Source organism: Ascaphus truei, chromosome 8 (genome assembly GCF_040206685.1).
Source record: "Ascaphus truei isolate aAscTru1 chromosome 8, aAscTru1.hap1, whole genome shotgun sequence".
Taxonomy (NCBI): Eukaryota; Metazoa; Chordata; class Amphibia; order Anura; family Ascaphidae; genus Ascaphus; species Ascaphus truei.
This window is the reverse complement of record NC_134490.1, coordinates 104085545-104101387: the sequence shown is the minus strand read 5'-3', so window position 1 is coordinate 104101387 and position 15843 is coordinate 104085545. Positions and strand designations below refer to the sequence as shown.

At 48.2% G+C, this 15843-nt stretch overlaps 1 protein-coding gene across 2 annotated transcripts in view; it reads right to left on the bottom strand.

Annotated features, from left to right (window-relative positions):
* The window catches only part of LOC142502132 (tropomyosin alpha-1 chain-like), a 218963-nt gene that overhangs the window by 103062 nt on the left and 100058 nt on the right, over positions 1-15843 (bottom strand). Inside the window, exon 1 of one of the 2 annotated variants that reach the window (XM_075612992.1) lies at positions 10061-10283. The exons of the other annotated variant lie outside the window; for it this stretch is intronic. Coding sequence (XP_075469107.1) covers positions 10061-10195 — 135 coding nt within the window. The 5' untranslated portion in view covers positions 10196-10283. Of the gene's footprint in view, positions 1-10060; positions 10284-15843 lie in introns of those variants that run through there. 2 annotated transcript variants of the gene reach the window in all.

Here is a 15843-nt window from a genome sequence, read left to right as displayed (position 1 = left end):
CCCTGCCTCCATTCCCATGCCTGCCTCCCTGCCTCCATTCCCATGCCTGCCTCCCTGCCTCCATTCCCATGCCTGCCTCCCTGCCTCCATTCCCATGCCTGCCTCCCTGCCTCCATTCCCATGTCTGCCTCCCTGCCTCCATTCCCATGCCTGCCTCCCTGCCTCCATTCCCATGCCTGCCTCCCTGCCTCCATTCCCATGTCTGCCTCCCTGCCTCCATGCCCATGTCTGCCTCCCTGCTTCCATTCCCATCCCTGCCTCCCTGCCTCCATTCCCATGCCTGCCTCCCTGCTTCCATTCCCATGCCTGCCTCCCTGCCTCCATTCCCATGCCTGCCTCCCTTCCCATGCCTGCCTCCCTGCCTCCATTCCCATGTCTGCCTCCATGCTTCCATTCCCATGCCTGCCTCCCTGCCTCCATTCCCATGTCTGCCTCCCTGCTTCCATTCCGATCCCTGCCTCTCTGCCTCCATTCCCATGCCTGCCTCCCTGCCTCCATTCCCATGTCTGCCTCCCTGCTTCCATTCCCATGTCTGCCTCCCTGCTTCCATTCCCATGTCTGCCTCCCTGCCTCCATTCCCATGCCTGCCTCCCTGCCTCCATTACCATGCCTGCCTCCCTGCTTCCATTCCCATGCCTGCCTCCCTGCCTCCATTCCCATGCCTGCCTCCCTGCTTCCATTCCCATGTCTGCCTCCCTGCTTCCATTCCCATGTCTACCTCCCTGCCTCCATTCCCATGCCTGCCTCCCTGCCTCCATTCCCATCCCTGCCTCCCTGCTTCCATTCCCATGCCTGCCTCCCTGCCTCCATTCCCATGCCTGCCTCCCTACCTCCATTCCCATCCCTGCCTCCATTCCCATGCCTACCTCCCTGCCTCCATTCCCATGCCTGCCTCCCTGCCTCCCTGCTTCCATTCCCATGCCTGCCTCCCTGCTTCCATTCCCATGCCTGCCTCCCTGCCTCCATTCCCATCCCTGCCTCCCTGCCTCCATTCCCATGCCTGCCTCCCTGCCTCCATTCCCATCCCTGCCTCCATTCCCATGCCTGCCTCCCTGCTTCCATTCCCATGCCTGCCTCCCGCTTCCATTCCCATGCCTGCCTCCCTGCCTCTATTCCCATGCCTGCCTCCCTGCCTCCATTCCAATGCCTGCCTCCCTGCCTCCATTCCCATGCCTGCCTCCCTGCCTCCATTCCCATGCCTGCCTCAATGCCTCCATTCCCATGCCTGCCTCCCTGCTTCCATTCCCATGCCTGCCTCCCTGCTTCCATTCCCATGCCTGCCTCCCTGCCTCCATTCCCATGCCCGCCTCCCTGCTTCCATTCCCATGTCTGCCTCCCTGCTTCCATTCCCATGCCTGCCTCCCTGCCTCCATTCCCATGCCTGCCTCCCTGCCTCCATTCCCATGCCTGCCTCCCTGCTTCCATTCCCATGCCTGCCTCCCTGCCTCCATTCCCATCCCTGCCTCCCTGCCTCCATTCACATGCCTGCCTCCCTGCCTCCATTCCCATCCCTGCCTCCCTGCTTCCATTCCCATGCCTGCCTCCCTGCTTCCATTCCCATGCCTGCCTCCCTGCTTCCATTCCCATGCCTGCCTCCCTGCCTCCATTCCCATGCCTGCCTCCCTGCCTCCATTCCCATGTCTGCCTCCCTGCCTCCATTCCCATGTCTGCCTCCCTGCCTCCATTCCCATGCCTGCCTCCCTGCTTCCATTCCCATGCCTGCCTCCATTCCCATGCCTGCCTCCCTGCTTCCATTCCCATGCCTGCCTCCCTGCCTCCATTCCCATGCCTGCCTCCCTGCTTCCATTCCCATGCCTGCCTCCATTCCCATGCCTGCCTCCCTGCTTCCATTCCCATGCCTGCCTCCCTGCTTCCATTCCCATGCCTGCCTCCCTGCCTCCATTCCCATGCCTGCCTCCCTGCCTCCATTCCCATGCCTGCCTCCCTGCTTCCATTCCCATGCCTGCCTCCCTGCCTCCATTCCCATGCCTGCCTCCCTGCTTCCATTCCCATGCCTGCCTCCCTGCCTCCATTCCCATGCCTGCCTCCTTGCCCATCCCTGCCTCCCTGCTTCCATTCCCATCCCTGCCTCCCTGCCTCCATTCCCATGCCTGCCTCCCTGCTTCCATTCCCATCCCTGCCTCCCTGCCTCCATTCCCATGCCTGCCTCCCTGCCTCCATTCCCATGCCTGCCTCCCTGCTTCCATTCCCATCCCTGCCTCCATTCCCATGCCTCCCTCCCTGCCTCCATTCCCATGCCTGCCTCCCTGCCTCCATTCCCATGCCTGCCTCCCTGCCTCCATTCCCATCCCTGCCTCCCTGCTTCCATTCCCATGCCTGCCTCCCTGCCTCCATTCCCATGCCTGCCTCCCTGCCTCCATTCCCATGCCTGCCTCCCTGCCTCCATTCCCATGCCTGCCTCCCTGCCTCCATTCCCATGCCTGCCTCCCTGCTTCCATTCCCATACCTGCCTCCCTGCCTCCATTCCCATGCCTGCCTCCCTGCTTCCATTCCCATGTCTGCCTCCCTGCCTCCATTCCCATGCCTGCCTCCCTGCCTCCATTCCCATGCCTGCCTCCCTGCCTCCATTCCCATGCGTGCCTCCCTTCCCATGCCTGCCTCCCTGCCTCCATTCCCATGCCTGCCTCCCTGCTTCCATTCCCATGCCTGCCTCCCTGCCTCCATTCCCATGCCTGCCTCCCTGCTTCCATTCCCATGCCTGCCTCCCTGCCTCCATTCCCATGCCTGTCTCCCTGCTTCCATTCCCATGCCTGCCTCCCTGCCATGCCTCAATTTCCTTCCATGCCTCCCTGCTATGAGGCGAATCCTCAACCCCGCGCCGTGCGGCAAACCCCCTCTGCCATGGGAGACCCCCCCTACACCCCCTACCGTGCGGAGGGCCCGCTGCCGTGCGCCAACCCCCGCTACCTTGGGAGACCCCCCTACCGTGCGGAGGGCCCGCTGCCTTGCGGCAACTCCTGCTACCTTGGGAGACCCCCCTACCGTGGGGAGGGCCCGCTGCCGTGCGGCAACCCCCGCTACCATGGGAGACCCCCCCCCTACCCCCTCTTTCCATGCGGAGGGCCCGCTGCCTTGCGGCAACCCCTGCTACCTTGGGAGACCCCCCTAACCGCCCCTACCGTGCGGAGGGCCCGCTGCCGTGCGGCCAGCCCCCGCTACGCCCTGCCTTGTGGAGTGGCCGCTGCTGTGCGGAGGCCCCCGCTGCCATGAGCGACTCCCTGCAGTGCGGAGGGCCCCCTGCCTTGCGGGTGAGTGTGTGAGTGTGTGACTGAGTGTGCATGTGTGACTGAGTGCGTGTGTGGGACTGAGTGTGCATGTGTGGGACTGAGTGTGCATGTGTGGGACTGAGTGTGCGTGTGTGGGACTGAGTGGGACTGAGTGGGACTGTGTGTGACTGAGTGTGTGTGTGTGTGACTGAGTGTGTGCGTGTGTGTGACTGAGTGTGTGTGTGACTCAGTGTGTGTGTGACTGAGTGACTGTGCGTGTGTGACTGAGTGACTGTGCGTGTGTGACTGAGTGACTGTGCGTGTGTGGCAGAGTGACTGTGCGTGTGTGGCAGAGTGACTGTGCGTGTGTGACTGAGTGACTGTGCTTGACTGAGTGACTGTGTGTGTGTGACTGAGTGTGTGTGTGTCACTAAGTGACTGTGTGAGACAGTGTGTGTGTACCGTCACCTGCCCACCCAAAGTCACGTTACCGTTACCTGTTCACAGTCAGTCACCGTCACCCACCTCCTCACCCTCCCTCTCTGTCTCTCTCTAACCCTCTCTCTGTCTCTCTCACCCTCTCTCTGTCTCTCTCTCACCCTCTCTCTGTCTCTCTCTCACCCTCTATCTGTCTCTCTCCCACCCTCTCTCACCCTTTCTCTGTCTCTCTCTGTCTCTCACCCTTTCTCTGTCTCTCTCTCTCTCACCCTCTCTCCGTCTCTCTCACCCTCTCTCTGTCTCTCTCTCTCACCCTCTCTCTGTCTCACCCTCTCTCTGTCTCACCCTCTCTCTGTCTCATCCTCTCTCTGTCTCACCCTCTCTCTGTCTCACCCTCTCTCTGTCTCACCCTCTCTCTGTCTCACCCTCTCTCTGTCTCACCCTCTCTCTGTCTCTCTCTCTCACCCTCTCTCCGTCTCTCTCTCTCACCCTCTCTTTCACACCCTTTCTCTGTCTCTCTCACCCTCCCTCTGTCTCTCTCATCCTCTCTCTGTCTCTCTCATCCTCTCTCTGTCTCTCTCATCCTCTCTCTGTCTCTCTCATCCTCTCTCTGTCTCTCTCATCCTCTCTCTGTCTCTCTCATCCTCTCTCTGTCTCTCTCACCCTCTCTCTGTCTCTCTCTCACCCACACTCTGTCTCTCTCTCTCACCCACACTCTGTCTCTCTCTCTCTTACCCACACTGTCTCTCTCTCTCACCCACACTCTGTCTCTCTCACCCACACTCTGTCTCTCTCACCTCACTCTCTGTCTCACCCACACTCTCTCTCTCACCCACACTCTCTCTCTCTCACCCACACTCTCTCTCTCACCCACACTCTCTCTCTCTCACCCACACTCTCTCTCTCTCACCCACACTCTGTCTCTCTCACCTCACTCTCTCTGTCTCTCTCACCTCACTCTCTCTGTCTCTCACCCACTCTCTCTCTGTCTCACACTCTGGATCTGGATATCTTATTTACCCTATATATCTTAACTGTCCTATACTACACCGAAATAACCTATACTGCTTTCTTCCAGATCTGGCTCAAGCTTCACACGGGAGGTATCGGAACCCCCCCTAACCCAGAAGACAGGTAGGGAACACCTCCCCTCCAACTTATAACATTGCGGGAATGAGTGTACCTGGACATTGAGGGACTGCGGATCAGGTAAGATCCCAGGCGGGATTGCTGCTTTAAATATTGGGAAGTGGGGGCATCCAGACACTAGTTATGGGGTTCAGGAAACGAGTCATTCACATCTGACTTTTTTTTCTAGATCCGACATTTACACACACACACACACACACATACACACACATACACACACACGTAACAAGGACTAATTGTAGTATACTATAATACAATAAATAAACGTATGTCAAAAACGAATGTTCTTACTAGGAATTTATTTAATTTATTTTATTTCTGTATTTTTTTTAAAGCAAGACTAGGGGCGGAATTGGGGGCGGGACTAGGTGGCGAGTAGATTTTTTGGTTTGGCGAGTACATTTTTGGGTGATTTGTCAAGCACTGTATATATATATATATATATATATATATATATATATCAAATGGAAATATTACTGTATGCTAATTTGTATGTCTTAGACAGGTCTGCAACCCTGCCTTTCACCATTATCATCCAGCACACAGCACTTCCACTGCAGCAAGGGATTCTGGGAAATGAAATGCAAATGAGCACTTTTTTTACCCACCATAACCTTAATAAGGTGTAATATATATATATATTATATAATATATATATATATATCCACAAATGACGCCACGTTGCCATGGCAACAGGGTGCTATGTGACGTCGCGCAAAGCCGCATGTCACTGTGTATGTTAACACATCTTGCTGGTAGAGACAGCTAGGCCCATGTCTGGGGCATTGGGTGTGAAATCTAGCACCTGTGACAAATGTTCTCTACACAGGAGTCCCTTCTTCAAAGGATTTATTGACATGGGGTTATGGGGGCCAGGGGTGCGGTTACCCAAGGAGATATCAGAATGAGTGACCTTATTAAATATAAGAATACCATGAGATGTCCTCGGCTGAACATGCTAAAAATTACATATGTCTAACCGGGGGGCCGAGCCGCAAATAACGATTACAGACACATGATGTCTAGCAGGTCCTAAGAGACAGATATTAATATCTCTCTTAATTTTAGTATTACACGGTAATATTTAGTCTTATTGGGAGCGTCATGCGTGCCGGAATGTATTAATATGGCTCACGTGCCAGTAAGTACCACTTAACTGAAGTTATGAAGTTATTTAGATAGGAAAAGCAATTTTTAAATGTCCTTGGGTGGGAGGAGTTTTACTCTGAGGAAAACTGTCAACCTCACCACTAATTTATGAGAGAGGCTGGGTTTAGGTTGTGTTCAATGGGAAATAATTGTATAAGAACCAGGCTCAGCCAATGGCTATTGTCTTTCGTGTCTTTTGTGATTTTCAAGATTGCTGTATGAACTGCTAGTCACGATTTCTGACTATTTCATCATTCCCAACTTTAAGTAAGTGCATATTTTGTCTGTTATTTGTATATCTCGTGTGTTCACCTTTTTCAAGGAATAAATTATATTTTATCATATCTAAGCCTTGTTCAGTTCAACCCAGTTATATTTGGTGTGTATTATTAATAGCCTGTTACAAAGTCACCGTCACACAGGGGCGAGTGGGTTTTTGCCCAGTTTGTCGGGATATAGATATATCTATATATCAAAAACACCAAGAACAAAGAAGCCCCCAGAGAATGCACTTGATATATCTTATAAATAATGCAAAAAAGAAGCGATTAAAGTAATAAACAAATAATTTTAAATCAAACACATCTAACAAATAAAACTAAAATAACACACACATGGAAACAGACTGAAAAAACGTGCTGAAAAATCAAAGCAAAAAAGGACAAATAATAAGAACTACATACAGAAAAAAATACTGAGGGAAATGGAACTTAAATAGACAGATCACACTGGGGACTATGTACCCAGAGTAATCACGACCTTTGTACCACGTCATTGTCCTGGAACAGGAATATCTATCTCTGCTCCCCCTATTCCTCCCCCTACTGATTGCTAGCTTTATTTGGATGTAGCTTTCCCTGCAACTCCACTCCTAGTGCAGATGGAATGGATACATGTATGATACATTCCTCTCTCCAGTCTGCTAGATTCTGGTTGCCCTGGCAACATCTCTAGTCCTCCAAGTTAAATGGACTTTTCCATACTCCCCTGTCTGTTTTCACAGGTAGTTTAGCCCTGACCCTATTCCTGTGTTACAACCATTACACACTTTATTTTCCTTCCTGAACTGGCTGAGTGAGTACTCTTATGCTACACACCTCCTGGCAAGGCCATTCCCTTTTTACCTGCCTCTGATTACAAAGCACCCACACAGAGAAGCACTCTCTCACCCATACCATACCATCCACAAGTGCCTGTATATGACTGATGCTTTCCCAATAAAGTGAAGAAAATATAGCAGGACTTGGTGTGCTTTGGAAAAGGGGCTGAGTTAAGCTAACTGGAGCTATTCATACATCACACTAACCCTGGTTCCAGGATAGTCATCTACATGAATGTTACCATATATCCATGAACTTCAGAAACAAATGTGATGCTGACAATTAACCTAATCTCACATAAATGAGAACCCCTCAAATAGAACAAATTACAATGTAAAAGCATGAGTGCAAATGTTTGCATGGTGGATACAAAAAGACATGTCTAAATTAAGTATCCCCTGAAGATCTATAGGTTGCAAACATACCAAATGCAGATAGTACAAAAAATGGCTACAGTGTAGCTGCTAAATGCTCTAGTCCCAAAATGTATGGGGAACAACAGAATGTAAAGTCCAGTAACAAATATCACAATGAAGCCTATATGGCAATGTAAGAGCAAAGATACTCAGCCAGATGATGGACAGAATGTCCCTGGCGTGGATAGAATTGCTTCCAGGAGAGGTAACGCCGATTAAGTGCGGCATAGCAAGCAGTCCTTTGAAGATAAAGTGTCCATCATTTAGCAACAGGGAGTGTCCATCTGTACCACTAATGCATTTCGCCCTACTGGGCTTCTTCCCAGACTCTGGTAACATTCATGTAGATGACCGTCTGGTCGTGATTACTCTGGGTACATAGTCCCCAGTGTGATCTGTCTTTTTAGGTTCCATTCCCCTCAGTATTTTTTTTAAAATGTATTTCTTATTTGTCCTTTTTTTACATTGATTTTTTCAGTTTTTTTTCAGTCTGTTTCCATGTGTGTGTGTTATTTTAGTTTTATTTGTTAGATGTGTTTGATTAAAATTATTTGCTCATTACTTTAATCATTTTTTTTTTTTGCATTATTTATGAGATATGTCTGAGTGCTTTCTTTGTTCTTGGTGTTTTTGATAATTATTCTGCCCTCTAGTACGGCCAGTCCTGGCTTTAATTTGCAGGGATTCTCTGGCTATAGACAGAATGCAGTTCTGATTGCTGTATTTGTGTGTGTGTGTGTGTATACACACACACACACACACACACACACACACACACACACTGGAGTAAAGGTTTAGTTAATCTCCAAAGTGGAGTAGGCCTTTACTTTTATTTTTTATTGTATATGTTGCCTTGTTAAAGGAGAACAGGCCCAATAAAGTCAGGATTTAATTTCACCCTAATCGATCTCCATTAAATATACCTCTGCACACATCTCTTACAGTCACCTACACAAAGCTGCAGGCAAGCCAACTAGCATGGTTGTCTTAGACATCAGCTCGCTAGCAGGAAGTAAGCATTTTGAAAACGGACAAATGCACGTTTTTGTTAAGAGATTACATTTCTCCCAAACTTTGGGGTCTCCTGAGCTGCAACTATTGCAGTCGTTAGACCCTGTAGTATGCAGACATTACGAAGGAATGTAGTGGGGAATAGTCCGTTGCAGGAGAATGGCGGAGAGAGGACAGAAGATTTGGGGATTATCTAGATTCTACAGCACATTAGCCAAGCCCAATATTGCTACCCCAAGTCTACAACATCGTCACAGTGTAAATCAGGTTCTATGTTTCATAGTATCACTGAGAACAAGAAAGATTAGGCCTTTAAAAAAAAAAAGCATTAATAGGATCAAAGTCAGGTTAACAAAAAACTTTGCCTGATGTTCTAGAGATAAAGAGTACTAGACAACCGAATCAAACCAGATCACACGAGAATTGCCAGTCACAAATATGTCAAGTCTCATATATAGCAAACGGAAGGGGGATGGGGGGTCCCTGCTCAGTCGTGTATAATGGACGTACTAGAGGGGTGCTATCAGGGAATAGATATTTGGAACATAAGGGTATACAACCCGTTACTATTATTGATTGTACTCTGATCAATAATTTATCTTGCATATAGGCTTCCATTGTATTGAATACAGCATTGTCCACAGTGCTGATAGTATCAGTGACTAGTGGAGAGTATTTAACACTTGGATTGCAGGTTCTCTCTGTATTATAATAACTGTTACAATAACAGCTGCAGGGGGTATGATTCCACATTAATCTATAGAGCTGCATAGCTGCCTATTCTCATGCGCCGCTTATGTTTTAAAATTATGTTTTCTATGTGAAACTATTAAACTATTAATTGTTTACCTCTAGTAGCGGTTGAGTGCATCATAAAATGACTCTCTATGTTCCAAGTGTCATATATATGTGCATTATTATTATGCATATCTAACGGATTTCGGTCTTCAGACAAGTCATCCCCAGATCATAATCCAGTGCATGTTTTCTAACTAAAGCATCACAATAATAATATATTTCCTTAGGAAATAGCCACATTTAGAACCAGAACTGGTCTTCGATTTCCTGGCATGTCTGCAATGCTGCTGATCACAGATCGATTCAGAAGCAGCTCCAAAATCATCGTGAGGGCTATATACTAAGGCGATCCTTATGTTAATGTCAGGAGCGTTTGGACATTTCATCTTCAGCAAAATGTAAGAACCCGTTTTACCAAAATTACTACACTTTATGCACCTATGAAATATACTCCGGTTGGCAGTGCATCAATACAAACGTATTAGCCTTGATACATACAGTAGAATCAATCCTAGGGGCCAAGGAGCACCTCGTACACAGATTACAAGTATATACAGTATTTTTAGTTTGATACAGAACGATGTTTTGAATTGCACTGGTAGCATTTCCAATGGGACTATAACAAGATTAACATTGCAGCAGAGAAACCACGGAGTGATGATATAGCGTGTAACACATCAGCTGGTGTAAATGCAAAGACTGAGCAAGAAGCAGAGAGAGAGAGAGAGGACAGGAAACAGAGGCCGTAGAGTTTGGAGTAGCTTCGTCTCACTTTCTCACGCATCTCCCGTTCACTGTCCAGCTCGCTGTGCAAGTCCTGCGCTCTCTCTTCAGCATCGTCGGCCTGCTGCTGCAAAGCCTGGATCTTCCCCTTCACAGCTTGCAGGGAGTTCAGTGCAGCCATCATCAGCTCAGCCCCTCCTGTACCGCACAATTATTTAACACAAGGATCAACCCTCATCTAAAAAAAACCCCCAAGGTTTTCCAAATTCCCTTTACTACCCTAAAATAAATAACAATCGAGCCGTCGCAACCCAAAACAGTAGCAAATCCATAGAAAAAAATCAGGCAATGTAGAATACGCCCAGCTGCATGAAAAAAGTAGCAAATATATGATTTCTAAAGGGGGAGGGAGGGGGAAAGGAGAGGCGGTGTTCGGTGTCAGTGATGTGTTTTTTTTTTTTTGCAGTGATAATAAACGTGTGCAAGCCCCGACTCTTTCGTTTGATTCACAGTTAAAGCACATATAATACACACATGAGGGTGCTGGGCATACCAACTCAGTGACATACATAATGCAAACCTGTATAAATCTAGGAGAGAGCGTGCGCACACTGTAAGGCAAGGGACAGATACAATTTAATCACACTATTAAGGGCTAGCAAGACATGGTAAAATGTTAAAAAGCATTAAAATACATAGAAGGGGGGGGGGGGGCATGTGTGTCAAGGGAGACCAGTGCTTATCCCAACAAAATAGCTGGATCCTTTGATTGAACAAAACGTGAGGATAAAATAAATTGTAATTTATTCACACAAGAAACACGCACAGCTTGATTTACAAGATAACACGAAATAACACGAGAATGAGGTAAAATGAAATAAATGATTTCCAGAACGAAAGTCCACGAAATACAGTCTCTAGGTATTAATTCCCAGGAGCGGGGTTGATACGCAAACAAGAGACGCAAAACCGTCTTTGGCTATGGGCGCCGCTTGCAGACCCTATTTCTCCGCCGAAAGAAGTATCTTCGTTCTGCGCTTGCAGAATTCGTTTACAAGTCCTTAGTTCTAACAAACTTTCGTAGCGGGGTACAATCCTTGGTTGCGATGGAATTGTCTCTGTACTGCACACTATACCTTCCGATGGATCACAGAAGAACACAGTAAACACCCGCCCGATATCCTGCACGGGCTTATAACACCCTCCCAAGCCTATCTGGGTAATACACAGCCTATCTTGGCATGGGAAGCAAATTCCCACCCAATGGCAAGTTTGCCAACAGTTCCTGCAGCCGGGTATGGCCAGAGGGGTTAACCAGGCCAAAAATAAAGGCATTATACCCGTCTGGTTAACCCTAAACCCTGTTGGGAGTGAAGGGGTTAAAATGTATTATCCCCATAATCCCCTGTTTTCCCTTACACCACCGTTAATAACCCTAATCCATGTTGGGACTGAAGGGGTCAAAATGTATTGTCCCCCTAATATCATGTTTTCCCCTACACTATTATTCGTGTCCCTGTTTTGCAGCTCTAAAGCTAGCTGCAGGTAACTGGATGTATGTTAAATGTGCTCATTGTATTTGTGGCACTAGGAGTAAGCTTGCAATCTAATTTTTGGAGTGCAGCTAAGTAAAAGAAAACATACACATATGTAACGGTTGTTCCCTCTGGTCTGACCCACCCAATCTCACATTGGCCCCTGTGGTCTATCCAGCCCTCATTACATGTTTGTGTCTGGTGGTGCACCTGTAGGCAACAGGACTCCTGAGTCTCCCGCATGATGGTATAGGGGATGTCACGCCAGACAGGCAGCTGAGGTAGTGGGTGCGAGTCCTACCTATATCATGTGCAGCGCCTCCACCTCATCAGGATCTATGCGTCCGCAGGGAGATGGTCCCGATGAGGAACTCCTTCTTGGTGGTGATGGCCCCTGGAGAGTAATTTCAGACTCACACCATGGGGTTCTCGTTGAACAAGTCATCTTTATTGTGCGTGGTGTTTTGGGCCAGCTGCCCCTCGCAGTCCGCGCTTCAGCCGCACATCGCTCGGTGCTCCCCTTTAAAAGGTACGCCCTCCCACTGGAGTGGGATCCCCTCTCCCCGTAGGGAGATCACCCCTGTGCCAGGTCCCTGGACACAGTTGGCATTTTCTAACTGCATATATAGAACGGTGCCACTAGTTACTGCACTAGTGGGCACATCAGAACTTGTTGCTTCGCCTTCACCTTGCAGGATCCAACACAAACTTTAGGCAGTGCGGTGCCTTATATACCTCAGGAGGCAGACACAGCTCTGATGTCACTAACTATGGACTCAGAGCATGTAGCCACTCCCATCCATACATAGGGCACCTCACCAGGGTGTGAGGGCAAACCTCCATGATTACTGCTGGCATTCCTGTAACTTACAAGGTTTTACTGCCAGAAGGAGAGATGACTGTAGACCATTGTTATGCATGGCTACACATACATATAAGGTTTATTTATAATAGTAGCATAAGCAGAACATACTTTTATAAATAAACTATATTGTACTGGTGTTTTTAAATGTAGAGGCAGGAAGCTTTTCCTGCCAGGAATGTATTAACATGTAAATATGTTACGGGTATATGAGCTGAGGGCTTTTTCATATTTGGGCTTCAAATGGCACCCTGCTAAATTGGTACCTCTGTGTCTATGAGAAATACGAAGTTGAAAAGCCTCAGAGAGGCTAGGTGTTAAAGTGGCCAGGATATCCCTGAGTAGCAGATCCTGGTACGCAGGATGGGCCATTCATACTTGGTAGCCAAACCCCAGACTTAATGTCACCAGGTAAGAAGTTGGTCCCAGTATGCTAAGCAGCTTCGGTGTCAAGTTGACACATGCTCTGTGCAAACCAGGAAGCCACTTCTGCCAATGCTATGAACTACTGGCAAGTCTGGGATAGGGGGGAAAAGTGTTCCCACGGAAGGGATTGGGTGTATATGTAAGGTATAGGACCCTATAAAGATGCCTGCAGCCCAGACCCAGAGAGATTCATCTGATTTTAACAACGATTTGACCAAGTTCCAGCGTCTGCGGCTCTGGAGTGTGAGGGGTTAATAATATCGTAACCAAGGATCATACCCCTCTTCTGGAATTCGTTAGAGCTAAGGGTTCCCGAACGAACCCTGTAAGGACTGTGTAACTGGGGAGTTATCCCTGTTCAGGTAATGTGCCTCTAATCCAGCAGTGTGGTGGTTAACTGCTGGTAGTCAATTAACAAACACCACCTGCCTGATTAGATTGCTTAGAAAAGCCTGTCTTTTGAGACAGGAAGAGAGACTCCTTAGCTCACACCTGAGCTGAACTTGGAGACAGAGCAGAGATTGTCCTTGACTCTCACAACTTGTGAGACTGACATGGGGACACTTGTCTTGAGCCCTGCCAGAAGGAACAGCAGAGCTACTTTCAAGACACAGGGGAAACTTCTAAACCTGAATGCTGACAAACCCTGAAGAAAAGGTAGCAACCAGGAACAGAGAAGATTTTCCCTCCAAACCAAGGAAGGGCAGATGTCTTGAGCGACAAGCTGACCACAAGACAAAGGGGACAAGATTCTAACCTGGAGCCTGACATTTCCTGTGCACACAAGGGTGCGGTTCCAAGAGAGCAGAGAAGCTTCCCCTACAGAAGCGCAGCTAACAGATAAGACTTTCATTTATAAGACTTTTTATATCTGTTCATTTCATGCTATATGTTTGGGGCGGGGAGACATGCTTATCTAAAGGGAGTGGTGGATTGCATAGTATTTCACTAGAACTACTCCCAAGTGAATAAAAGCTTTGTTTACCCCTTGTTTGGATGGTTTCCTGATGTTAAGGAAACAGGCGCAAAAAAAAGCCTTATTTAATTTCACCATAACCAGTCTCCCTTGCATACCTCTGTGAGCGTCCGCCTACATTAGGTGTTAGAAGTGGGATGAAAGGTGGTTCTTGAAGTTAAGGAACCCGGAGTTTGGCTGTGAATTTTTTTTATGCTTTTTGCCTACAAACAGTCTGAGCAACATAAACATAAAAAAACCTCATGCAGCAGAGACCAGAGTTAAAGTGATACACACCCAGGCAGGAAACTTACACTGCACTGAAATTTACAAAACCACAGACTCTTTTCCCCAATCCCAAGAGGAGAGAGAGAGAGACTGCTGAAGCAGGTAAACCTTATTTGCCTATCACAATAAAGTGTAATATGGTCATTGAAATATGGGGTTTGCCTTCCAGCCATAGTCAGGGTTCAAGAAGTGAGTTAGCCCTTAAAAGGGATAGGCGTTTGTTGTTTTCAAATGTTTAGCTGAAGCAGTGAATACAGATGGTGACCCACAAGCGGTACTGATTCTGCAAGTAAAGGCTGCCACACCGCATAGGACTACCAGTTGTGAATGGAGTACATGCAGAAAAATGTGAAAATTGATTCAAGACTGTGCTGAAGCAGGGGAATTTTCAGTAAACAAGTGCTGAGGGTAAAATTGCCTACTATAAAAAAGGAATTGCTGAACTGTGTATAAGGTATCCCAAAGTGTGAAGAGTGAATGTCATAATACCCAAAGTTGAGACTGAACTCAAGCAGAAAATCACATTATTTGGCTGAAGCTGAGAGATTGTACCTAGCAAGTAAATGGTGTAAAGCAAATAGACTTTTTTACCTAGCAACTGCACATCCAGTATACCTGATGAGAGAAAATGTGTGCACAGTATGCTGATATTGTAAACTTACCCAAGAGAGAAAAAAAAAGTCTACAGAGATGCCTGTGAGAGCAACGACCTCTACAAGCAAAATAGGCCCACCTGTAGGATTACCACAATTGGGGGTTCTAGCAAATACAGTGGCAACAGCTGCAATAGCGCCTCCTGAGGTCAGGAAGAAAATAACACCTGAGAGCCCCAAAATGGAGGACAAGATGCAGCGTTCCTGTAATGAACCCTACCCCATGGAAGAGTGGCCCTTCCAGTCCAATAAAGAGGAAGACATCTGTTACGGGGAACCCGAACCGAGTCACACCCACAAAACACCCCAAGAATGGTGGGGGTGCTTGAACTCGATACGAACCGAAAAGACCGCTCCCTATGATGACAAATATGATCGGCAGGAGAAAGAGCGGGAGCAGTGGATCACCAAATATTTCCGTTAGCTGTTACAGTTGCAAGAAAAGACAGGTGGATCCAGTGACGCTGCTAAAATTTCGAATGAAGATGGAGACCCCAGTATCCCTGAGGGGACGGTGTCATCCAAAACAAAAAGGCGGAAAAAGAAAAAGAAAAGCAGTTCTTCACTTACCGTGGAAGGAACAGACACGTCCGCAGATCCTGTGGAGAAAAAGGGGGACCAAGATGCCCTGCAGCTTAGAGAAAATGGAGAATTCGTCCCGCGGTTAACCGAATATCCAGAGGGCCCAAGGCAGAAGTCGTGTACCCCAAAGAAGTGTCTGTCCGGTGCCAATAGTGAGGAAGCCCCAACCAACCATCCCAGGGAAGCGGAGCCGGAACCAGTGAGTGTCGATCCCTTGACCAGCCCTGAGGATGCCCTGAAAAATGCCAGGCGTGACTGTGATCGGCTAAGGGAAAAAAACGTGAAGCTACAGAAAGATGTGCTCACAATGTACTCTTTGGCCAGGACAGAATTGGACGATCTCAAGACTGAGCTAGATACTGCAAATGCTACTAATTCCGCCATGGATGAAAAGCAGAGCCAATCTGATATAATGATGGCTAAGCTGAAGCGGAAATAGGAGGAGGCACTGAAGCAGATGACAGTCTTCCAGCAAGAGGTTCACACTCTTCGCATAGAGCTGAATGCCTCACAACAGGAGGTCAACAGTGT